Source organism: Varroa destructor, unplaced genomic scaffold, assembly GCF_002443255.2.
Source record: "Varroa destructor unplaced genomic scaffold, Vdes_3.0 BEIS01000001.1, whole genome shotgun sequence".
Lineage (NCBI taxonomy): Eukaryota > Metazoa > Arthropoda > Arachnida > Mesostigmata > Varroidae > Varroa > Varroa destructor.
This window is the reverse complement of record NW_019211454.1, coordinates 52,042,209-52,069,023: the sequence shown is the minus strand read 5'-3', so window position 1 is coordinate 52,069,023 and position 26,815 is coordinate 52,042,209. Positions and strand designations below refer to the sequence as shown.

At 42.5% G+C, this 26,815-nt stretch overlaps 1 protein-coding gene across 7 annotated transcripts in view; it reads left to right on the top strand.

Annotated features, from left to right (window-relative positions):
- The window catches only part of msn (serine/threonine-protein kinase msn), a 57,271-nt gene that overhangs the window by 2,364 nt on the left and 28,092 nt on the right, over positions 1–26,815 (top strand). For 5 of the 7 annotated variants that reach the window (XM_022812692.2, XM_086978048.1, XM_086978049.1 and 2 more), the window contains exon 2: positions 4,161–4,231. In XM_022812692.2, the coding sequence (XP_022668427.1) occupies positions 4,172–4,231 (60 nt within the window). In that variant the 5' untranslated portion in view covers positions 4,161–4,171. Of the gene's footprint in view, positions 1–127; positions 228–2,461; positions 2,481–4,160; positions 4,232–26,815 lie in introns of those variants that run through there. The other 2 variants (XM_086978045.1, XM_086978046.1) reach the window with 2 other exon arrangements.

The following is a 26,815-nucleotide window of genomic DNA, read 5'->3' as shown; positions in this document are numbered from 1 at the left end:
GAAAAAGAATGACTAAGAGGCAGATAACAAATAGATGATTCTTTTCAGCATTATGGAAAACCGCGCTCTTTAATAATAGACCACCGTCTATTTCTATAATGCCCGTCACTTTGTTTGTTTATTGTAGTTATTCGAATGTCGCCGTGTATTACAAAGTTCCGTGAAAAAACGACTGGAAATCTGTATAATGCTTACGCTACGAGCTGTCACAACATAGCTACAAAGAGGTGACTGAGGTTTTGTTGTTTGTTTCTGTTTTGCTGTGCCGCTATTAAAGGAAAGTAGGTCTTCTCGAATCACAGAGGACCCTTAGCACGAAAAAAATGTCGATCTATAAATGTGCTGTTTTCGCTGATACCATAACCCTATCATGCAATTATTAAACCAGAAAAGTAGGTTGTTTTTTGGTGCAGCCTTCTGCCAAGTATGTGCATGCATTTGTTTTCTTGGCGAAATCGTCGTTGTCAAGTTTGGCCCGCGCCAGTAACAATGTCAACCATTGCTATTTTGTACTTCTACAACTACATCAATGACGATGATGACGGCAGTTGAGCGTGGGAGTGGCTGTGTCGCGATGCTTCGGCCGTCCAGTGCTACGGGTTACCACCTTGGCTACTCCATCGCTATTACAACGGTTAATACCACACTGTGCGTGTTGCCAGCATTACCAAAAAGCCCAGCAGTTGTCCAGCCCTTTAATACTATTCGACGGAACTAAATCGATTCCCCTGATACAGTTTTTAGTTTTTTTTTTAGCTGATCTGGTTGTATTTCCCTAACCGATCAATCTGTATTGTCTCAGTGACGGGTTTGCCCGACCTCACACGATTGCCATGTTTTTTTGTGGGTTGCTAAGGTTTCCTCCTGAAAAGGTAGATGGAACTGATTGAACAAAGACTTCTGCCCCTAGAGGACAAAGTATGTTAATTTCCATTGAGCGTATTATTAATTTTCTTGGTCATAGGCTTAGCGCAAGAACTTACAATTTTTCAGTTTTCAAGTACATTGAGAGTAACATCGCGCCACTGTTAAGAAATGCCGACAGCACCTTCTGCGTTGGTTTATCATCAGTGTGAAAAATTTGCTCATAAATAAGTGACCTCAATGTGTTGTGTGACATATTGTATTTAGGCTATATTAGGTTATAACTGTATGGGAGCTAGCTCTAGGAGCTATACCCTACTTCCTATACCTATAAATATAATTACCCTTTACTTATGCACCGGTAAAATATATGTTTTTAATAGCAGAAGCCCGTGGGTAAGGCTGCAGCTGTCTCTAGAATTTAGTTCAAACGGTTAGCTAGGCAGGTTCTGGTTGTGATCGATCGATAGAGATCGAAGGATCTCTGTTTAGACTAGAGATTAAAATTATCGGGATTTTAAAACGTTCCTTTACTCCATTACTTGCATTGCAGCATAATCTGGGAATCGTGAGTTCCCACGAGCACATACTTCCGTAGTAAACTGTGATGATTTCTATTCACAGCGTACAAGCCCGGTGATAGCTTAGTGAATAAGGCACATGGTTGTTAATCTTAGGAATCCGTGGTGGTTTAGATTCGCATCCGGGCATAGACACACTTCGTTTCGTGCTGGGAGCCAGCCGCCCGGTGAAAAGCTTCGCGGCGGTAACTCGAGACATTTAGCTACCAATATAATAGAAAACACGTTCAATAGTAGTTCGTAATTAATTTTAGTAGTGTACAAACAGCATGAGCTGGACCGGTTGTATTAGTGGTCTTAATAAATTTGTCATTCGTGCTATCCCGCTTCGTTGTTTGGGTGTTGCGCGTGCTTATCGTGGGAGCTTTCGGACACTTAAGAGTAGTAAGTAAAGCTCAGTTAGATCGACCGGCTAGATCGTTCTGCTTTAGGCCAGTGGGTGAATTCGTTTACAAGCTCGTGCCGGATTGGCCTACCATAACCGACGCACCAGCAGCCTCCGTCCGCTAAGCCACTTGTACCTTCCCCAGCAGTACTTACAAGTAATACCACTATTTAGTATCTTCATGATGCTTCTGGTGATTGCGTCGGCCGGTAGTAGCTATAGCATAAGTGGCGCTCACAATGGCCATTTTCTGATCTGGTTACGGCCGTTAGCAGCTGCTGACCAACAGCGACAGGAATTGCGGCAGTAGCAACGACAATATCAATAACAACCTATACGAACAGCCTCCAGCTCGACCTCGACCGACGACACTCTCATTCGGTTTCGCGGTACTGGCGTCGTTCGATTTTGGTGATGTTGCGCAATAGCTGTGTTGGAAACACCCCACTGTGCTGTTTGCTTCCAGCCGTTCTTTTATCTCCAGAATACTTTCTCTCTCCATCTCTAAGACACTCGCCGATTGCTAGCAATTGTTATAGCCATCAGTAGATTTGACAAATTCGCTCGATCGATTCGATTTCGGACAGGCTATACATTCAACTATAGTCCTTAAGCCTGCGGTAGTCACTGATGCCGGCGTTGTATAAGAGGTGCGTAGCATAGTGTCTTGGTTGTGTTAATTTTTCCCTCTTTTTAGCCTGTTACAAGGGTGCTGAATTGATCACTTGACTCAAGTCCCTGTTAAAGTAAATAAACGAGCCGTGTATGATCATTAGTAGTAGAGTTTACCAATAATAGGGTATCCCACGTGACTGCGTGTACAAACTGACAGCAATACATTGCGAAAAAATCTTCTTTGATTGTTATCATAGTCGACACACATCTATCCGATATTTTTGTTACTGGTTTGCCTAGAATAAGAGCAAAAGCTCATTATGACGGAGATCACTGAAATTTAATCAGCTGCTGGCTGATATTGCCAGTGTAGACGATCCTGCCCCCCCCCACCCTCTCTCTCTCGCTCGTCCCCCATTGAGGCTATTAACTTCCCTGGTTATCCGAAGTCGTTGGTTGCGACCAATATGCGGCTGCTGAAAAAACCGAAACAAGTCTCCGTAGGCCAGTACAGGAGGAGCAAGGCACGAAACCCGCATCAGGAACTTAACAATTACTACAGGTGAAAAAATGCGTCTCTAACGATCCTAGTTGCTCGGTGCGCGCCCTACCGGCTAAAGGCATTACGTTTAAACCTACCACTGTTCGAGTTGTTAAATAGTACTTTAGGTTCAAGTCCTAAGTCATTGAAGTTATACAAGCTAACACAGCCAAGAAACTCCTTTGGCGTCATTCGCTTATACGTTTTTTGAAGTAGCCGACAGTCTACTTTTTTTAAAAAGTAGACCGTCGGATGCTTGAAAAAACGTATAAGCGAATGACGTGTTTAACTGTAATTTTTGCCAATGTCCACGCTCTAAACGTTAAGGCCAGTGTAGGAGTGATGTCACTATTTTTCTTTCGGGATGGCGTATTTGTAAACAAAGCTTACTTTCAATGTTTTAAAAGTTGATGAAACCAAGGAATGGCTACGTCATCATTTTAAGTTATACGCCCCTCAAGTAAATGGCGTGTCCACTTCTTTGGGCAAATTAATGAAAAACCGGCCAGCATATTCTAGCGCAAATACCTTTGGACGACTAAAGACCTAGGTTTTGATCTTCTAGCTTTCTTAGTAACGAGCGTGATGGAGCAAGAGTCTGAAGAAAAAGCATAGGAATAGTAGCACTGATTCTCTCACTACCATGATGAAATAGGCGTTAAAAATAAAAGTGGGAATGTTTGAACACTATGGATGGCTTAGGCCTTATATCAAAGCTCGAGTCTAGGTCAACCGTAAACACATTGAACAGGTACGTGCGTCAAGGATGTGCAAACGACATCGAAATTATTTCAAAACATTATCATCACTTTGTATATATGGTCGTATTAAGAACAGCATATAGTTTATTATCAAGGGATAAAAATAATCCATTGTTCGGTTGAAATCGTGCTCATGCTCACATGCATCTACTATGCGAAAAACACTGCCGCGTGCTTCACACAAATTAAATATAAGATGTAATAACATTTTACATTCACCACGCAACGTCCCTTGTGTATGTACCTGCTTGATTCATTCGATACTGCTTTCGTGCCTTGTTTACTACATTTTCGCAAAATATAGTACAGTGAACCGTTTAAATGGTCGCGGGTTGCTAGTTTAACTTAACTAACTAGATTTACCTTCATTTTTTCCCTTTTTTTTTCATTCGTGCATCGATGTCAACCGTTAGCATTCATCACGATGGCCGTTGCGCCCAGTGTCAACTGTTCGCTCGATGACATCGACCTCAACGCACTTAAGGTAAGACGGCGCATGGATAAACAGCATAATTAAATTTTGTTTGTAGAGTATTCGTATCGTAAGCGCTACTTTAAACACCATAGAAAGCTAGTACTGTCACGTGCATATATTACAATGGGTGGGCCACCCGTCTATTGATGGTGGTGATAATGACGATGGCCTTTTTTGTTTGTTTTTTTATGATGCTTGAATCATAAATTTGCTGTCTGTTCATGACAATAGCAGTTGAAAAATATATGTACACATCAGTTGTACGCTGATACGTTGCTGTTTACATAACGGTTTGAAGCATATCGTTAGGTTTCGCTTGTAGTCGTTTTACGTTAAGATACTCATGAACATCGACACGGATCGTCATTCAGCAGAATCGAATATGATATATATATATATATATATATATATTTGTTTTTGCCACTCTAAGAATCATTTCTGCCTAACGGAAGTAGCAACCACGGGCTAGATTTTTTGAAAGAGCCTCGACAGACTCGTCACCTGTTTGTTTTTCTTACGAAGAAGGCTTTTTCACGTCTTAGTTGAGAGCGGGCATCATGTGTGCGGTTTGTTAATAGATCAAATCAATCAGTATATTCATCCATCTAGTTTAATTAGTTCCATTTTGTTTATTTAGAAGCTTTACACCATACACGTGTATAATTGTAGCTAAGCAATTTCTAATATGGCCCATTTCGAGCTCGTGCCTGTTTGTAGCACTTTTGTAGGCTACTTTGACCATGAGGAGATCTTAGCTCGTGCTTACGAATCGCTAAGTCGCCTTATGGATTGGATGGATGGAAAAAGTTTGCCATAGAACGACTCAAAATAGTAAGCTCATGAAAATTAAAGTATGCCAAAATATGATATAACTAGGGTGAAAAATAACCCAGAAACGATTTTGACTCAGGTGAGAACGCATAAACACATTTATCAATAAAACCATCCAAATTTGCTTTTAAGTGGTAGAGACTTACGTGACAGCTTAGATCTTAAAATTCATTACCTTAAACTATTTGAACTTCCTCTGATTTTTTGATGCACACATAATTTTATATAGGACACAGTTAGCCGGTCATCAGTTCAGTAGGCTTTTGTTACTCCTGTTTTCCGAACTTAACACAGAGCTAATCAACATACTCTTCCATCATGTAACTTTATGTACAACTTGCTGCTGCTGCTTTTCAGTGCTGGATTTCTTCCAGCAACCAATTGTTTGTTGCGAATTATTGTTTTGTGAGTAGATGTTGTCGAGGTCGCCTACTGGCGATGAAAGGATTCTCGCACCGACTCCTTGAGTCCAGTGGTCGCCCGCCCCTTGCTTACTCCCATGCATGGCGGATCGCCGTTTAATAGACACACAGACAGACCCACAGCCACACCCGGCAGCAGCTAAACACAACCAGCTCCTTGCAAGAGGATAACATTTCACTGGACTATGCCATGGCGTTGTTTTAGTTACAGTTGCTCTCGTTATCTTTATCCATTTTCGCCTGACCTCCCTTGCCCGTCGCGTTGCTGATTATTCTGGCAATTACTCGCCCTATCGGGCCGAGAGCGAGCCAAGCCGAAGCGACAGAGCGGCGTGCCGAGAAGCGACGTCCTGTCCGACCCCACAGGCAGAGCAATCATATATACAGTGATAATACGAAAAATGAGATAGTGGGCTTCGTCCGTGCCGTCCCGTGCTTGCACACAAGAGTGTCGTCGAAGAACAGTCTGAGGAGGCGAGAGGGCGAGGGAACGATCAAGGAAAAGGATTTCTATGCATATCGTCTTGCATCAGTCATCGTTTTTGTTGTCCAATTCTCTCGACAACATTAACTGCTGCTGCCGGCAGGCTGTTAGCTGATTCGACTCCTCTGATTATCCATACTATTCTTGTGTTCTTTATGCTTCGCTCATTCCCGATTAGCAGTACGTGATTAACGAAACTACACCAGAGGCACGGATGGAATAGGTCGATGTTATAAGGTAGAGATAGGGAGAGAAGACGCCAGTAACAATACATTTGACGCTACCGCTGCCAGTCATTGACGGGTGTCAATCTATTGCTGCTTTACTTCATGTTTATACCACTCATACACTGCACTCGCTGTCTAGCTAACCCGTGTATTGATTACTGATAGAGATTGTATCGCAGCACGAAGTGTACACTATCAGCTAATAGCGACTGATTTCGAGTGGCTGAAGAAAATAATGATGAACGTAAGGACAACGATGGTGGATCTCACAGTTGAAGGAGGGTCATAACCAATGTCGGCAATTTAGAGAAAGGAAGCTTCTAGAGAAGTAGGAAACCAACGTGTTTGTATCGTTCAGGGTCCAGGTAATTATCTGAATATAAGAGCAGATGTTAAGAGAAAACTTTATCAACGAAAAAGCCACTCGAGGAAGACGAACAGTTCGTTTAAACTATATAGGTTATTAGTGGAAAACAACTGCCTGATATGGATAAAATACAATTGATTCAGTTAGCTAAGTTCGAAAATAGAAACCCTAATGAACAACCTCTTGAGCTTATTCGAATTATAATTATATGGGACCAATATTTGGTTTGGCAAATTGTAGAGAAACGAACTGAGAAAACCCTGTTTAATTTTCTAGTTTTGATTACTGCAATTTATTTATTGATCGTAGATAGGGTATGTTTTTTGCACTTAGTATGGAGAACACTATGCGGATCTCTTTGTCAAATCCAGTTAGTTTCAGAGTTCATAGTGGTTATGCTGTTTTCAAATGATCAGTGGCAATTCCTCTGCAATCGTCAGACCCTTGCTCAATTTTCAATTGGCGTTTCCCAGTCAGACCTGTAACATAAGTAATTTGTCTAGGCAATGAAAGAACCCAACATATATATATATATATATATATATACACGAGCCGTCTTTGCTGTTGCTTTAGATAGATATTTTGAAAAAGAGACGCTACGTACCTTTTACATCTCAACTTAACATCGCACTTGTAAAGAACAAACGCTCTCAATATTGTGCACTAATTAAAAGCCAATCTGTTTTTCTCTGATCAACCAAACGACACTCACAGCAACATGACTTCAAAAGATAGCAGATATTGAGAGCGAGTGTGTACCAGCGTATTCTAGAATCTGTATTGGCTAACTAGAACGAAAGTCAGCTTGTGTTTAGTACATAAATTTTTTACTTAACAAAACAAACATGTCGAAAACAGACCTGTCTGCTGATTCTTACAGGTATTCGGATAGATGCTGTGCTAGTCAAAAGGTGCCCCCAACTACTGAAAATGAGGTCACACAAATTGAGGCGCTTTACTGATTTCTTACGAAACACCTCTGTCTACTTGGCAGTGATTGCATAGCTTTAAGAACACCTTGAAGGCTGCATATTTCGACTGCTTATTATTCGAACGTTTATATATATATATATATATAAACCGCGGGGACTGTCTGAGGGAATTCGTCCGTTACGGTTATGGGGCACTAACGCTAACAGGTATCAGCTGTTTGTGGGGAGCTTAACGCTTAAACCGAGTTGTTTCGGCTATTCACAACAAACTGCACAAGTTGAGGCCAACTAAAAGTCTTAATGACGTAGCTATTGGTGTTGTCTTATGAGACGACTGTGCACCCATCATCATCAACAGCAACAACAATCCCTCAATCAGCAAGCGACTCATTTCGCTGCCACGGATCGGTTAGATCGCAAGCATTTCTGCATTTTTGGGGATTACCCTCCACCTTGATGTTTTTCTCTCTTCAGCTGTCTGTCTCTTATGTATTTCATCGGCATATAAGAAAAAACTATTTCGAAAATTTCTACCGCTACTCAATATTTTGCTTTACTATTATATATGACGATATCAGTCGGAAGCTGTGCTGGATAGGACAGGTTTTGCTTTCCAGGTAAGGGAAAGATATGCATGTTTACTATAATAGTTCGTGGCGATGCCGTTGTTGCCGTCGTCGTCGTACTATATGATATGCTAAGCCACGATCGAACGTCGTTCGTCAGACGCCAGACGCTAAAGCGGCCCGGCAATAAACAGTGACAGTTTTTGCCGTTGTTTTAAGCGGAAATAACGCTAGCCGTGCCCCGCTCTGTGAAGGCTTGCCTTGACAATAACAGCGACAAAAGTTGCTAACCGCAATGGCCATAGCCGCAGCCAGTTAGTGACTGCTGATGCTGCCGTTACGATTAGCAGGATACTTGCAACAGCAGCTAAAGAATCAGCTGCGACTGCCACGAATGCTGTTCCTGCGCTGCCTACACGGCTGGTGGTCGCGAAAACAAGGGAACGGACGGACGGATGGACGGGCGTGCGTGCGTGCGTGCGTGCGTGCGAGCGAGCGAGCGAGCGAGCGGTCGGTTTGATGATTGGGCATTACGTTCTAGCTGACGATGGTGTTTCCACTGCGCTGCCGATGTAAATTTAAATGTCATCCATTCCACTACCTCGAAACAGGCTTTGGCGACATTAACAATTGCCACAAGAACAGCAACAGCGGCAGTAACAACAATAACGGTGTTACCACTAGGATAACCGAATACAGTGGAGTAGCTGACTTCACAGAATCGACGAACACCTCAACAGCAATAAGGACAATAACGTTAACAAATACCGACAACATAAACAACACGACCATTATCATACAGCGTCCATTTCAAATAAATCAGCATTCTACTAGATATTTTGCAATGCGATCTAACATCAAGCACAAAAACAACGGCACATTGGGTCACAAGATTCGACTGGAGCAGTAACAGCAACGGCAGCCGCATACAAGAAACACCCCGTAAGTCAAGCGACGTCTTCTAGTGAGTGAAAGAAAATGAAGCGAGTGGGAAACAGTCAACGAAGTAAAGGATAGAGGAAGAGACCTAGAGAGAATACGGATTTGAGTCACAGACGGCAACAGCGATTGGGTGAGTCGAGCGATGAATGAGCGCGCGACAAGCGCCAAACACGAGGATCAGCGTAGCACATTGAGACAGCGACAGCCGAAAGCTACGATCGAGTGAGCAAAAACTAAGAAGACGAACGAAATCACGCTACAACTGTAGCTGCACTCGCTTAGTCGAAGGAAACTCGTCCGCCTGTTTGCTGACTCTGCCATATCGTAGATCGACGTAGTCGAAAAAGATTGACCGGCATTTGCATATTCATTATCTTAACAAGTGCAGACTCTAGCAGCCATCGGCGTTATTACTGTTGCGCACCTTTACTGTAACGCCCTCTGTTGTTTTTGCAGGCGCCCCGTATCTATTGACAAGTATAATATATAGTGTCAATGGAGAAATATGTGCATGTATGTATGACTATACTGATTTTGAAGTCTATAACTCGTGTAGATACTGACACGAAATTTCTACCTAGGTTACTTTGGTTCGCGCGTTCCGTACTCTGTATAAGAATAAAGTAATTAATAGCGGCACCAGCTGTAGCTGATCATGCGTATACTTTACTTTATTGGGAGAGATTTGGTAAATCGTTGCTTCTATTTAGAACATCATAATGTAATACAGTAGCACCCACTGAGCTACAAACTTGAAAGCCTACCGTAGGTTAGGTTAGGTTAGGCCCGTATTTAGATGAAGTGTTTCTCTAGTTGAAGAACTACGATGAGACAATCTTTAACGAATACGACAGTTGTCTGAAATGTGTAATTATAGTCGTTGTGATCACCGATTACGCCAAAACAACGCAAAGTCTCAATGAATGTCGATGGCAAAGGCAGCGTCGTCAATCAGGCTCGATGATGTCACCGTCTGATCTGTGGCTAAAGTGAAAATATTCCAGTTGTATTTGTGAAGACTGCGTCGCCGAAGACTATAACTGTACACTTGGAACGAGTCTTGGCAAATTTATCTAAATGTACGTCTAACCGTCTTGGTGTAGATATGCAAAAATCGATGAGTAATTGTCGTCTAACTTGGCCATGTTAACTGGGACGCTTCGGACGATAATTTAGACCCGGAAATCATTGAGACCGGCTTATGCTGCTACCATAATAGACGAGACACTGTGGAAGTTTTAAGTGCTTTTTGTACTATTTCGAAGACGCTCGTTAACATCGAAATACTAATTTGTGTCAAGAATTCGGCAAGTATGAAGATGACCTCTGGCATTCATGATGAACTGGCATTCAATTTAATGTTGATGTCTTTAACTGACTGTTCATTTGGTGAGGATCTTATATAATTCATAGGGTTCATGTACTTTACGAATTGGACGATTAGCGTTGTATCGAGCATCGGCAAAGCACAGAACTTCAGCACGAAACAGGGAAAACTTTCTGTCAATATGAATATTATTTTTTGTGTGCTGATAGAATTAAAATTATCTTGTATATATGATTGTGTGTACATATCTCAGCACTGTGCGAGAGGGTGTCCAAGATGAGGTTCACGGATTGCCAAAATAGGTTCGCAATGAAACATGGAAACGAATGGAACTCTCTCATTACATACAAATTCGCATAAAGGAAGCTATTTTTTTGTTATGTGAGTAACGTCTAGATCAAGCTTCACCAGCTTTTATATGTTCACAAAATATGCTCAAAAAAGTAAATACAAGCCAGATGTAAGTTCTACTACCAGTACTATGTTGTTCTCTCTCTCTGTATATATATATATATATATGTATATAACTTTGACAAGCTTCAGGCAGTATAACCGATAGCGGTCAAAAGTTACCTCTTCGCAAGCCTTCTTCTCAACTCCATTTCTAGAAACATTATATATATATATAAGAAAAACTTTTCTGGGAGACTATTATAGCAATTGGTAGTAAACATTAGCGAATTACTGTGATTTGATTGTTGCTACAAAAATATGGCTAACTGAACTTTACAACTGTACATTATCATATAAAACCTATTTTTTTTTTGTGCACTTCAGTTGAGTTACACAATAACACTCCTAACACAAATAGGCCGAAATGATCGGTCTGCTAGATTTGCTCGTACATAGTTGCGCTGAATTATTACCTAATTTCCCTATTGTGCCGTTTTTACCGTGCCGTGCAAAATTTACTGTGCTGATGAATTAGAATCTGCATGTATTAGCAATATCGATCTACAAATTAGATTTTTTTTTTTCGATTCGAAACTTTAAAACATGAACTATAATAATAGTTTGTTACTCGATTCCTGAACATGCCGATGCCCAGCGCGCCAGCACTTCTGAAGATTAGACCTCACATTTTTGTTTTCTTCGCGAGAGCAGCTTTGCGATTTATTATCACAATTGCACTTGCTAGCAGTAACAATGCATTCATGAAATTTTCGAAACCTCGTTATTTTCAGACATTTTTTTTTATCTCTAACGCAATCGGGTTGTCTCTTAATGCGTACAGGTCCTAAAGTTGCTTTTAAATACCTAAATGTGGAAATGAATTCTCTCAGGCGGCACTGTCTCGGTAGAGAGTTCTTACGTCGGTCGAAACAAACCTGCGAAAACACTTAATACCGTTGTACATACGTATATATATCCGAGGTTCGCTTTTGGTGTGGAATAATGAAATTTTCGGCAGTTTCTGCTTCAGGTCATTAAATTACTGATAAGAATAAAAGTACGATCGTTTCTACAAATGATAGAAAGGTCGTTGCTTAGCTCACAAAGCCTCTAATACAGTCTCTTAGCACGCCAGCGCAGACTGAATATGTAGTCCGACTGAACTTGCCCACAGAGACATCGATGAGATGGCAGACACTTAGACAATTAGTAGATCAGCCTAACTTCGCTCCATTTGGCCTTTTATACAATTAGTCGATAAAAGGAGATAGAAATTAGTCTACTTTGGAACAAATACATGCTTCTAAGTAATTAGAGTTGCACTGAAGTGTAAACAACGATGGAATGTCTTACCTATGTTTACACTTGTATCAATACCTCTACGTGCCCACAAGACAGGATAAGTTTAAGGCCCGATTTAGTTGGGGGAGGGGGAGGGGGAGGGGGGGAACAGATCATTCAATGGAGACAGCAGCGCACCACTGAGCGACGCAATGATTTTTTTCGAGCAACTTGGGCGAGTATTAATGCAACCTAAATGCAAACATCTGGTCACTTCCCGACAAACGTATTGATATTTATGTGCGCCTGTACCGGACCTCTACATACTTTAAGCATTGCACGTTAAACAGGGTGTTTGAGAAATTACTCTACCTCCGGGAACAGCTGTGTCCGGCCACTTTCTAAGCGGCCAACGTCGAGGATTGGACATAAAAATACATATACAGATTCAGTTTCACAGGCTGTTCACGTTTTTTTGACGCACGTGGCTGATTGTCAAGACTCTGGTTAGGTTAATCGTATTCGTCCCATTCGTTGTAGGGGTTTTGCAGTTATAGTGAGTACGAATTAACGATTCTTGAAGTAAAACAATTTCTATAACAAGAAATACCCTTGAAGATCTTTGGCAAACACTGTTAGTCAGTCATGAACGTTCGTACATGATGATATTACGTATAATACATCTTTTTATCATTTTCGCACTTTTGATCTGTAACCCAAAGGAGAGTTACTTAGCATGGGCTACAAGCGACATCTATGCTGGCCGAACCCTAGCGTTGCCTCATTAGCAAGCTCCCATGTGTATGATATCTGCGCTACAGTGAGTGTTCACTTATGAAGCAGCTCCTGCTAATTCTTTAGTTACAAGCGTTAGGGCGTCTACCGGGCGGTCGGGGATTAAAGCAAATGCTGATCGGGTTTCCTGTGCCATAGAGGTAAAAACCCACAAACACTTGGACTATACACCGCGAAATACACTCAAGAGGCATCGCTCAAGGAGAATGTGAGACTTGCGATACGTGTTATTTTGGCTACTTTCAATTGGCGTAGTACAATTACTACCATAGCAAACATTGTTCTTCCATGGCCAAAGTGAGAATTAAGAGGTAGTTGGAACACAAGATACAAAAAAAAAAAGAGTCATTTTAGGTTTTGCAACATTACCGCTATACTCAGCACAGCACAGCACAGCACACGCCCCCGAAGTCTTAAATTGATGTAATAAGCTTGCTGTAATACGCGTAGGATAGCAGTTCAGAATAAAAACTTGGTGCGTTCGTATATTAACTCAGTAGAGAATCGCACGGACCGAGCAGTATAGCTATTGCTCCCTACAACACGCGTAACATTAGGACTTGATTTTTGGGCGCCAGCTACTGCTGCTTCTCTATCCATTGACATGTCCTTTTTTTTATCCATCTGCTCTCACTGAACGGTTACTAGAACAGTAAAAACAGCTTCTGCATCGAATAGCAAACGGCCGAAGACCAACGAGTTTCGCGGCGGTCGTCGTCATTATTACTGATTATCTGTTTGCCCTTCGTTGGGTGGCTGGTAGGTGTGAGAGATAGCAAAAGAATAAGACAATGAAATAGAAGGGAAACACTAGCACCGCCTCTTAATTTGTGTAACGAACGCGAGTCGCCAAATATTTAGCGGCCCATCTCCTACTTCTTTCTCCGAAGAGCTATCGGGGGAAAGTCCGATGGTCTGATATACTCGTTGGCAGCTTCTGCCTGGCAGTACTACTTTTCCTCGCTGGGACCTGAAAGAGCAAGGGTTCCGGGTGATTAAGCGGCCAACAGCCGGCCGCCACATGCGATAATGCCATACTATTTGTCCTGTGTGTTTTGGGGGTGATCGCGAGGGTTTTCATTGTTGCTACCCTATATTTTTTATCTTCATTATTAATTATTTGAACGCCTAACAGATGGTTATTAATATGAGCGTTTGCTAATTTTCGACGTGATGCTAAAACTGGGATTAGTAGTAATGTTATCGGATGTAGTTGCTTGTCAGTCTGAATTCGTGTATTGATCAGTATAGATCAGAGGCAGTAACTGCTAACATACCCAAAATTCCGTATATTTCAATAGTCATACGGAAACTTTCCTGTTCATATGTGTGTTTCGTTTATTTTAATGGTTCGGAGAATATTTGATGTTTAGAGATTTTGTGAATAACATGCTACATTAAAATATAGTTGATTACTGAGTTTTGCAATATAATCATAGTACGCAGCCACCGGCATGTAGGGCCGGTAGACGCTGGCCACAACTTCAGAAAAGCGAGTTCGGCAAGAAAAATGTGCACGTTCCATTGGTGTCCTCCAGCAACTTCAAAGGGACACGACTTCGCACGCCTCTGAGTGACGTTACTAACCACCAATAGCATGCTGGCAGTCGTATTTTCGTCGAGAATCATACACGATCAACCCTCGGCTATTATTGTATAAATAGTTGTGCTTACGAGTACGTGATACGCAAATGAAGCCCATACTGAGATTCAGACCTGGGCGGCCCGGAGAGCATTTCGGGGCGCAGCAGAGGTGCAGCGGACGATACCGGAAGGGGCCAGCAGCCGACAACTGTTCTTGAGAACTACAAGCGTGACTGGATGTAAATGTTGTTATAAACTTCGTTAGCTCAAACATTGGGCGGCCCTTTCTTTGCCTTCCTCGGACGCGCGCATGATAGACAGGCCATGCAAACTGGTCCCATATGTGTGCCTGTATTTCTGTCTTCGTATGCACGCTCCGGCATCTGGGCGTGCGTATCTCGCCACAAGATGGTACACATACATGGCCAGATCGCAATCATAATGGGAACCCTGATACTCACCTATGTGTTGCGGTGGACGAATGAAAGGACGGGTCTGAGGAAATAAACTGACGGCCAGCTTCCCGCGGAAGCAGACGTGCTATCTATTCGAAATAATAAGTGTGACCCGGCGAATTGACTACAGACACAAAGCTGTTATAGAACATGTAACTACTCGATCTACACGGTCCTCGCTATAGTGATGCAGTGCGATAGTGGAGAACTCCATTAACTTTTCATTGTCAACTTCGGTTTCTTCCTGATAACCTCTGACCGAATACGATACGATGGATTATAGAATAAGAGTGAACAGTTCGTTAGTGTCGGTGCTCATGTTAATGAAGAGAATGAATGCAATAATCTTACTATTAGTTTTAAGCTAAAAGAGGACAACTTTTCGTTTGAGTCAGTAGACGCTTGACTCCTTGTGCTCGTTCCAACTCGTTCCACTAAGCTGGAAGGCCTAACCCATGAAGGACGGCATTACCTAACCGTGGAATAAATTTCGAAGAGGCGACACTTGTTTCAAGCACATATATATAAATATAAAATATATATAAAACATATATATAAATATAAAAATATATATAAATAGAAGTCATTTCGCTTGTAACTGAACAATACAGAATATGACTGTCATTTTTTTTTGCAATATGGACCGCTATCATAGTGGGTCTATCTATTAATGTTCGATACATGGGATATTGGCCAATTTCAGGTATTGGTGAAGTGTGTCAGTTGGTATTGTTCTAGGTTCCCCTTATCGAATGCCTCTAGCACGCCATTTTTACGCGCTAACATTAATTTCTGATTAATTAACTGAATACAGTTCTCCGATATCCTATTCTGTGTCATGGGTTAAATCTTATTAAAAAATTGCTTATTTGAGGAACTGCAAAAGATCATCTATAATGTTATGGTCTGTAATAGGTAGGCCCAAACCGCACGAAAAAGACCAAAAATGAAGTTTTTGGTGATCCAGTACACTGCTCGAAAGTTGACGCGGTTTTATTTTGCAAACGGCCCTGATAAAATTTTCGTGCTTGAATGTAGGATGAACACAAGACTGCATTCAGAACGACCGGGTGCAAAGTGAGTACGAGGGAGCTTAAATCACTCTAAACCGGAGGAGATTTTATGGCTCGCTTTCGAACCCTTCAAGCTAATGTAAGAACTCGTGAACACGCTAAGAGCTAAGATACATTTGGGTCATTCGAGTTCGTGAGCGGTGCGGTACGTAGAACGACATGATATGGCGTTGCTGAAACGATTTCGCCAAGACACGAGTTAGGATGAATGTTATGCTTATAAACAGATGGAAAAGCAGTGTTTGATACCCTGAAAAGATGCTTAATGGAGTAAATCATGTAATTATTTAGAAAATGAACAAGCGCTTGCCTTACTTGTTTTTAATGCAATGTTTATTAATAGATCAGACCGAAAATACATCATAGCCTTGCTTTCGTATAGGATATCTAGCATCAGCTAACAATAAACATGCCACTTACTTTTGAAACATAATTTTGCCCAAAGTCGTTGTTATTATTGCCAGTCTTATTTCGGTCGCGTTGTAAAAATTTCACATTATTATTGATTAGGGTTATCTATAAGCACAAATGCGTACCGAGCCATTCGGTATGTTAGGGTTTGTCTCGTATCTAGAAGACAGTACGATAAAAAAGCAGCGATGGTTTTGACGTCAACCACAACCGCGTTCCTGTGTGGCAAGGCAACATACTATGAATTTCATATAAAAAATAGCATCTTTTCAAAAGCTACCTGAGCTAGAGGCCTGACTGGATGCTGTCGGCAAAATCCATCTTGAACTCTGTTTAACTTCTGCAACTAGCAGGATGATCAGCGGACGACACTTTTTCAAGGTAAAGAAGAGCCCGTGCCGCTGCGATGTGCAAACGGCCAGATGCGTTTGTCCCGTTTAAACGCTGTCTGCTGCGAATGGTATTGCTGTTGTAAAATCAGTGGTTTAGCGATTTGCTTCGCGTCCAACACGATGGCGTCTTGGACGGTGCAGATGGCTGAGTTTTGTGTTTGCTACTGTAGCAATCATCTATTATTGAGGTTGATCAGCTGGGCTGAAATTGGTATTTTTGTACGAGCGCTTTTTTAAAATGATTTAACTACAGAAACTTAGAATAGTAAGGAAGGTACTTTGCGAAAACTGTAATGTATGGTATCTGCTTTCAATAGAAGTGCTCTACTATTCCAGCTTTTACTTCTGCTACCTGGCAAAAGGAGTCGGCGTCTCAAACCCTCCGTGTATATCCTTTCTCCTATGTAGATTGACTGCTGGCCGGGAGCTGCACGTGATAGGTACTGTTATATCAATTTGATGCAGAGAATGCGGAAAATAGAATTATATTTTTAATTTAGAGACCGACTATCCGTAAATGCCGAGCGACAAAGACTATGTCGAAGGGTTTTCCGCTGGCTAGTTGTCGCGCTGGAATTGTACAAAGGTGGCATAAAAGAATAGGATACCTTTCAATTAACAGACGGGCCCTCTTTCTGTGTCCGCTGTTATTCTTCCAGTATGTCTTTTTTTTGTTCTTCATAGTTTCTGGCGTTCAGCTGCCCTCTATTTACGCGTGTGACAAGGGCAGGAAATGAAACCGTGTCCTCAGAAGAGTATTTTCAGCTTAAGCGAGCCATTCTTTCCATCTTTGCCTAGCAGCTACCTACAACTCTCTAACTCACGAAGACGATGACTACTTACGAATCTAACATGCGTTTTCCTCTGTCCTTCCATTCCTTCAAAGTCCGCCTCATTTTTCTCAGCGGAACGTTATTATCTCAGACGCTTGCGACGGTGGAGGCAGTTAGTGCAATTGTGACGTCGCCACGATGCTGGCAGCGGTAACGTCAGCTACTACGAAGGTCCTGCTAAAAAAGATTCGTAGATTTCGAATAACAACGACAAAACGAGAGTCCCAGGAGTAACAATTGCCCCTCGAGCAGTTGCTGACATTATGGGTCTCCGACGAGACATCAGCAGCGTGTTTGTGTGTCTGGTTGCGCGTTATTCTTTGCTTAGCAAACTAATTAGCGTAGGTGTATTTGAACCTGCCGACACGTTTGGACAAGCCTGGGCAGGGTTGGACCAACAATAAGCAAAAGCCTGCTTTGCAGCTTCGCACTGCTTCGACTGTAGATGCCGGTCCACGATGTTGAACTGGGAATACTGCCTAGACGGTGATAACAGCATCGATCTGTTGGCCTCTCAAAAATTTTTTCAATCCTCGAGAGGTATCAGTGTTCATGTAGTAGGAGCAGTAGTACTGCACGCAAAACGTAGCAGTAGGATTGAGAGTTGCGAGCGGAATCAGGTAAAGCTGCTGGCTCGGAAAAAATGTAGGCCTGGCTATTATTTATATCACTTCAAACAATGGTGCATATCATTACCTGATAATAAAAGGAGTGCTAATTATTAATCTGTATTTCGCTGCTTTTACTATGGACTGCTAAAAATTCTGTTAGTAGGGGTAGAGCAAATGTTCGTAAAGGGTATGCTTTCTATATTTGTATTAACGAACTTCGTGAAAAGCAAAATGATATACGGATTTGATATATGGAGTTCATTAATTTTGCAAAACAACTAAGGATCAGCTTGGCATTGAACTTGATACTTTGTCGTCTACGTGTCACTTTCGCATAATCATCGGCAGCGACCCACCCAGCGACCTGTGATTTCTGTCATTCGACAGTTTCGGTACGTCTCCTCGATACGTCTTTTCATTACCACCGGCTGTGTCGAATCTTCATCTCCGACGAATGACGTAATTATAAATGCGTAAAGGCGTAAATGGACATACTATTGATAGTCGGCCTTAAGGCGGTTATCGGTGGCGCAAGTGCACTGAAACTAGCCGAAGTGAAGTTACTACTGGAATACACGCCAGTGCTGGTGGTTACTTTGTATGGGAGTTTTTTTGGTCAGAGCTTATCATTATCCGAGAAAAGGGGCAACAAGGGAACTTTTGAACCATATTTTCTTTAGTTAGATTAGTTACTGTGAATATGAGTAAAAATGTATATAGGAGAAAATGGAATTAAATCGAAATCGTTTTCGTTCTGGTTTTTTTGAATCACGTTGGAACTTTATATATGTTCAAACGGAAAACCTTCAACGTAAAGTAACCATCCGCGCACTTACCATGGTGGTAGTGTTTCTTCGTACATATGATTCCCTGAGCAGAAAAGGTGCGCATACGTAACACGTGGTCCAGTTTTGGTATCTACATAGAATGCTCGAGATAAATTTGACTACATTTTGGCGGGCTTTTATTGCACCGATATGCGTCCGTCCGCTATTCCTGCTATTAGGAAAAAGCTCGTCGTTCCTTAAACAAAACCACAGAGTAACCCTGGCGGAGACAAATGTTTGTGTTTGAAATATGCTCAAAGGTCCATATGCTCCACACGAATTTTCACCGAAGCTGTAAACCCATTGGTTATTGGAAATCAACCAGTCTTTATGGCACTTTCGAAGAATCCAAGAAATGGGCAAAAGGCAGAAGATCCAAAATAGAGAGATTAGATTGACAAGACTTGAAATTTCAAATCCACGAACAACTCGTATCTGAGTATGTGGATACATTTCTTCCATGCCGGTTCGTAGGTGATTTGTGAGGCGTATGTTCAATGGAACGCACTAGCTTTAAGTCAAGCTATGGTTCCTATCAGACATTTATAACGAGGCAATCTATTATCGAACGCCCAGATACGGATACACTTTTTGACGTAACTTGCTCTTGTCTCTCCCAGATTTTTTGTGCCGGTTGTTGACGTTCGATTGAAATACAATGAGTTAGGAAAAACATAGCGATGTCAGTCTAATGCCTCATGTTCAAAGATAACATTGTATGCTAGGTTTGGTTACTGTTGTCGATGGATTCGTGAGTTGAAATCAGTTTCTTGCTACTTTGTGACTGTCCTTAATTTCTGCCCGTTTATTTTAAGAGCCCTTTAGGACCATAAGTCCATTTGTAGTCTTCGTTCCATTCTCAACAGTGAAGAAAGGGGTCATAGTAATATCACTTTACTCAGCGCCGTTAGCTATTTTTTTATAAAAAGAGCAGACGCTACTGCAATCGGATCAGTTGATGAACGACGGCTGATCTATTTGTCTTCGTTTATTGTTGTCTGCCGTTCATCATGATTATTGTCATGGTCATCTATTTCGTTTTGATGCCCCGACGTTTTCTGTAAAACGATTTTCAAGGGTAGCATGCATGGCTTTAGTTCCTCCAGGTAGTGTTTTCATGTCTAATGTGAGCCACCTTTGAGCTTTGCAGTCAGCGGCTGCTATGAGCGCTGCCGTCTTTTCGTTGATATCGCATATCATTTCAGGTATCAGATTGAATGCTAATAATAACTATGGTGATAGTTTTGTAGACGTCCCAATCATCTGAGATTATTACGATTAGCCATGGAGGCCTACCTGAAGAAGGCCAACCAGCCTAGCTTCATTGTCGTCGCCGTCATCGTTATGAATTTTGTCCTTCACCGTTATCTGTTACCGTTCCAGCTCTTGTTGCCGCCATTTTTGTCTTTTCGTTATTGCTGCACCCGTGTTACAGAACATATCGGCCTGCTTATCTGTTTGCCTGATTTGTACAGGGTGAGCATTGGATGCATCGGCATTTTGATGCACTTTTCGTGCTTGTGCTATCCTCGTCATTGTAACAGAGACATGTTATATAATCTTCCGGGCGTATTCGGGCACGTCCCTCCTTAGCTCGTTTTCGTCGCCATTGTACCTGTTTCAGAGAACGAAGGAGTAAAAGCAAGCCGATCGACGTCAAAGCACGTTGGTGCCACTATATTTGTCGGTGTTCGTTTCCACAATAAAAGAAGTGGGTCTGGAACAAACAATGCTTAATAATGCAATAATAACCATGACTCGTTTTTATCACCATCTGCCCAGCTCTTATAAGCATAAAGGAATAACTCGTAGTTAGATATACTGTGTGTTTTCCATGATAACTGAATATGTCTTTTTCGCTTGTGCATACGTACGTAAGAACACCTGAGGTTACAAGCTGACTGGTAGCGGAGCAATTAGCTGTGACGCTAAGAAGGTCACACCGAAGAAAATTATAGATGGAAAATGTATGAACTTATTATCTTGTGTGCTGGTTATTGCTAACAATTAATTTTTCTTTCCTAAAAACTACAACTGAACATACGTGCACGGTGGCAAATTCCGTACTGTTCATATATATATACAGAATGGACATTCATAACGTTATCTTTCCTAGTAATGGTGGTGGTGCTCATAGTGGTATTAGCGCACTTCTATCGCTCTCTAATATAAATTGAGGAGCTAGCTTGTACAATTTCGCTTTGAAGTGTCTTCCACGCTTGTGTTACCCTATTAGAGGTAGTTATATTGTATTCATTGTGCTTATGTTTGCCTTCGTGCCGGTCGCTTCTTTCCGCCCCTGTGTGGATGTGTGCGTCTCTATACGAGCGTTTTTATATTGCTGGGTCCCGGCAGTTACGGCGTGTGCGAAGTTCACAGCATTACACGTTGCGTTGCCTAGACTGTCTGAGCTGGTCGTATTTATGTCTATGTGTGCGTATGACTGATTTTCGAGTTATGTTTGGCTGGAAAGTAATGAGTTCTACGAACTCGTTGCTGTCTTATGCCGACGCGACAAGAAAGGCGACGGCATCACTGGCGTTACCGCACCCCAAATTCCCCCCGTCCCCTAACCAGCGAAGAGTTTCCATTGGCTCGCGCTTCGTCAACTTACTCCTCCAGCTGCCTTCAGAAGAAACGCGAAGAAAAAACGTTCAGCCATAGGCTCGTCGCACTGGTACTATCCAACACGATGTCTGTCGGATCTGTGATATTATAGACAGATCAATAGAGATAGCTACAGGTGCATGCGTATAAACTGATCGAGCGCAGCTAATTCTCTTGCCTTTGTACGAGACGAGGTTTTGTTTACCCCGTTTGTCGTCACTGTAAATGACTCATGAGGTGTTAATTGGCGGCAGCTACACGCCGGCTTGTTTCAGTTTAATTCTGTCGACATTTGCCTCTTCAGGTGACATTGAATCCCAAATCGTGTTTCCAGTGGATGCAGCTGTTGTCATCTGCTTTTGTGCCGGTTTCTTATTCTGCTTCGTTTTACGGAGTCCTACACAGACTGGCCACCATTAAAGCCATGGCCACGCCGCTACGGCCAGCACTCCGGCCAGTAATACCACGGTCATTTGGTTCACTGGTATTCTGAGCGTACTGCTGGATAACGTTAGTCGCACCAACGGCGATAGCAGTTCCACGAGCGGCGGCAGCCGTGGAAATGATAATACTCATACACATCGTCCATGATTCATGATGGCCGCCATAGCGCTGTGTTATCGAATTTTTCGATTTTGGGTTGCTTCAGAAATGGCAACAACAACAACGACGGCGTTATTGGCGTTCCTGGCGCAGTGGTGATAGCCAACGTCGCCGCCAAAATATGTTGCGTGTGGTGGGCTTGCTGTGCTATGCTGCGATGTTCATCGATGTAGCCCGCCGTCGCCACTATAGCAGTGGAGTATTGGCAACGGGGACACGGGCACGGGCACGGGCACGGGTGGACGACGGCGAGCAGCACCGACGGACGACCGAACAACGTTACACGTTGCCACAATGAAAAGAACGAAGTTGCTGCAGACTGGTCTCTTTTGCTCAATGCTGGTTGTTTTTGGTGCTCCACAGGCACGTCGCCGGGCGATTGTGCGCTGCGACGATCGGTGATGGCAAGTTTGCTCAACAATTTCTGTCAGCACAAGAACTATCTGGCCATGAAACAGCTATGGGAGGCGATGCTGTCGCTACTAGCACTCTACTTATTCGTTCCCTGTCAGTTGGTTTACTTGGGCCGTTACCGAAGGCTGAAGCAACGAGCGGCGTCAGCGAGACTCTGTCGAACTGCTTTACCTGGTAGTTGCTGGCAACAGCGACTGCGCCAGCTACTTCGGAAATCTGTTTGGTGTTCGTGTTTGTCCCTCGACTGGTCTTCCGTTCGTTGTTGGTTATGTAGCCGTCAACGTCTGCGTGTTACTTGGCGAGTTCCAACTGCCACCTGGAGTAGTCGTCCGCTCCCCAATGCAGTCTTAAGCCCTGTAGCTGCTGTTGCCTTCGCTGGGTCCATTCGTTACCACACAAGCGCTCATAGACCAGACATTGCAGTAACGATAGGCTCGTCCCTTCTTCAGCTGCTGGTTGTTGTTCCTAAAGCGGTGCGGCTGGGTCGATGTTGCCAGGTCCTATCGTATAGACGCTGACCTTTCAAGCTGCTGATTGCACGCTGTTGCTTGGCCCAGTCGCTTACGGCAGAAAATGCAGCAGCTCCTGATGCTTATATCTAGATGGTCACCAGCAACCGTTAATAGCAACAACGTCGTCGGATGCCGCCGCCGCTGCCGTCACGATGGTCGCCGACGTTTCAGGAGTCACTGCACGATAAATGTCTCGCCGACACTTTTCGTCCTCAGTAGCGGCAGCGAAATCATCACTATCATCAACAATAGCAACGATACCGTCACCAAAAAAGAGCAAATGCATTTCATTTTGGCTTGTTTTCGCTGATGCTGTAATTACTGCTGGGTTGGTTCGACATCTTCTGAGGACATAACAGCGTTGTTCTAAGCGTTTTCATGTCTTTTAAATGAATTACCGCCGTCGCATCCCTTTCGCTACCTGCGCTTCGTTTTCTTATAGGCGCCGACTTGACCACAGTACCTTAAACACCAAACAATATCTGCCATTCGTATCGTTGTTGTGGCGACAAGCTGCGTAAAATTATGTTCCGCCACCAGGAATGATGCGAATTACCGCTTTACTCACATGAGAGAGTATCTATAAAAACAGATAAGAAATGCCATCTATATATACAAGCACTGCTTTGTCCTTATCTAATAAGCAGACATGGATAAGAATGACAGGTGCTGGACGGATGTTTCCGCGAATCCTCGTAGAGAGTTGCTTTAATGTTTCAGTAAACTTTATAGAATGCTTAGCAAATTAATGGAGTTTGCCGCTTGTTTTGCAATAGATTATATCCTACTGAAAATTGATGCTTTGCGCTTGACGTACGGAGTCGCGGTTAGGCCGTATTACATCTGATTATTTCCTACCCATAGTATAACTATTGAGGGAAAATAAGACAATCATCACAACTCAGAACTAATCGCCCTTCACATCCGTCTGTGTGCGACTCGGCATCATTTCCGATGCCGAGTCGCATACAGCATTCTTCTTCAAAGCTGAAGGAGTTTGTTTGCGGCTCACTTTTGGATGTCGCCATAAATTTATGGATCTTCATTCTTACAAAACCTAGAGAGGTGGTGGTTCTTATAATTCAGCATGCCTACCTACCTACCTAAGTACAACTTAAGTATCTCAAGAGTGCGTGTGTTGCATTAAGAAGGAATACCTTTGCGCCTGTGCTTCAGGTAAATAATGTGCCCAATAGTCTCCAGCCTAGCACTACAATAATGTGGGAACTCCCTTTATTCAGAAGTAGTTGATGAAGCGATATTTGGTCGAAGAACTTCAATTTGTACAGATCCGAAATCCTCTCCTAAATCTGTTGATTGTCACTTGTTTGTGACCTTACCTTCTGGGTCGATACGCCGATTGCGGACCGGCCTACACTTTCCTGAACATCGAATTCTGGTTTTTCAATAGCTATAAGTAGTATATCTTGCATGTTTGTCTAATTAACGTATTTTCTCACTGTTTGGTTTTCCGCTTCTACGGTGATGTCTCTATTGACGCCATCTGCAATGCATATTTTGGCGATTCTTGCTTGTAGTGATCTCTGTTTTAGCTTGTTAGGTCTCATCTACCTGAAAATAGTCTATTTTTTTTAAATATAATCTATTTTTGAAAAGCTAAGTCGGCTATTTTACAAGGCAGGCACCGCCATCGATCCAGACTCGAGATGTAAACCGACAATCAGAAGATAGCGAATACTCTACCGAAAAGCTTCTTTCCGAATACATTTTCAGCACCCAAGTGTTCGGCCTACTTAAGATTAATCCATTAGAAGAATTTGTTCATTTTGAACTGTCGACACACCTGCGCCTAATGTAACAGTAACTTGATAAAGCCTTTCTCTGTACGAAGCATCGATGAAGAAAACTAGCTGTTGTATCAGTATATATATAGATGTTATTACGTTTCTAACGAAACACAAGTTGTGAAGTTAGTTAGAGCGCACCGATATCTTCCCTGTGAAATATTTCAAGCCAACTGGCAAGTCCCCTAAAGATTTTCGACATTTACGTATTTTTAAGTGAAACATTGTTAGTTACAGAGCTCATTACGCTCGAACTAAATCGTTATATCTCATTGTATCACTATCTATCTCTTGATCTATTCTGGTTGTTTGAGCCCGTGCATCAGTTGAATCTATGAAATTACGTGGGGAAGCAGCTGCTGCTCGCGAGTCTAGCAACAAAAGAGGCTTCTTATAACCTTAATGGCGTCGATGTCGGTAATTAAAAATAGAAAATCGATGCGAAAATGCTAGTTCACACCAAGATTTAATATACGGGCTGTGTGTGTTCTATCTGATCGAGTAAAAGGCTAGTGCTCAGAAGCGTCTAAATGGATACACACTGTGGATTTGATGACATTGCCACTATGTTGTCTGACTTTAAGGCATTGTCATCAGCGGCAAAAAGCAGATAATGCTTTCAAATCGCATGAGACCTCATTGAAGCGGAGACGTAACATAGTCCTGTCTAGCATAGAGTCATGTATCTGTATCTACGTGACCCTTCACGTTGTACTTTTTGTGGCACAGTATTTTTTTTTTATAATTAGCGTAAATTCTATTAGCCAGCCTCCAAGACCTCGGGCGATACGTGTCGCCGATACAGATTAGAGTCCGTGCAAATGTAGAAGTACAAATGTTACTAACACTTGGTAGCCATACGCAGTATTCAATGCTCTCGTTCAAGCCTCTTGAGCGGCAATCATATCGTATGTATTGCCGCCGTCTTTCGCTATCTCCTGTCTGGCCCATGTGAATCTTGAATTGAATCAGGTTGGGTTGGGTCGTCTCACGTTATTCCGCTTAAAACTGCTGATTCGAAGGAGACATGCGCTACAACCGTGGCGTCTGCAGATTCACCATTATTTTATCTCTATTTCTTCTACTTTGACCACCTGAAACTCTCTCTATTATTAATGTTGTTTTTTTTTTTTGTTGTAATGCTGTTTTGACTGTGTGTGACCGACGGTACGTAAGCAATGAAGATTTACGTTCTGCACAAAATAACCTTCCTCTGAAAGATAAACAGAAAACATACGCTTCAATGCATCGTGTGTCTCCGTCGCTGTCTCGTTCGCACCGAACAAGCTATGAGAAGATTGTTTGTTATTCAATAGACCAAGCCAAGATGATGGTTTCTTTTTATCTCGAGGACAACGATGTTGATGCTGATGGTAGTTATGTTACTGCTGCTGAATTGATGGTATCAGTAGGTCCATACGACCTTTGTAGGATTCGCCCTTCAACTACGGAAGACCGTAGCAGTTATTGCGGTGCCGTCGCTCTTATACATATTAGGCTAATAACGGCTAGGTTATATTGTAACATTGAATCACAAATGCTGGGGCAACAGAGCATACCGTTGCCCACGAAAATGGTCAATCTGCAGTAGCTTCATCACCGCTTGCGCCGCGATCCCGTTTACTTCTGCACATGTGATACTGCTGTTAGAGTTATCTAATTAGTTACTATCTATTTGTATTGGCGGATGGGGGGCGGGGGGCTGCTGCATCATGTACATCAGGTACATGTGTCAGGCAACAATGCTGCGATAAGAGGCAACGTTATTTATTTACGCTCGTAAGCCCGTGACATGTAGTAGTGCTCTTGTCTGCAACCCAAAAAAAAACCAAAAAAAACTATCATGTCTCATACATTCCTTGAAGTGCCTCGGCCGATTGCATTCAATATAAAAGAACG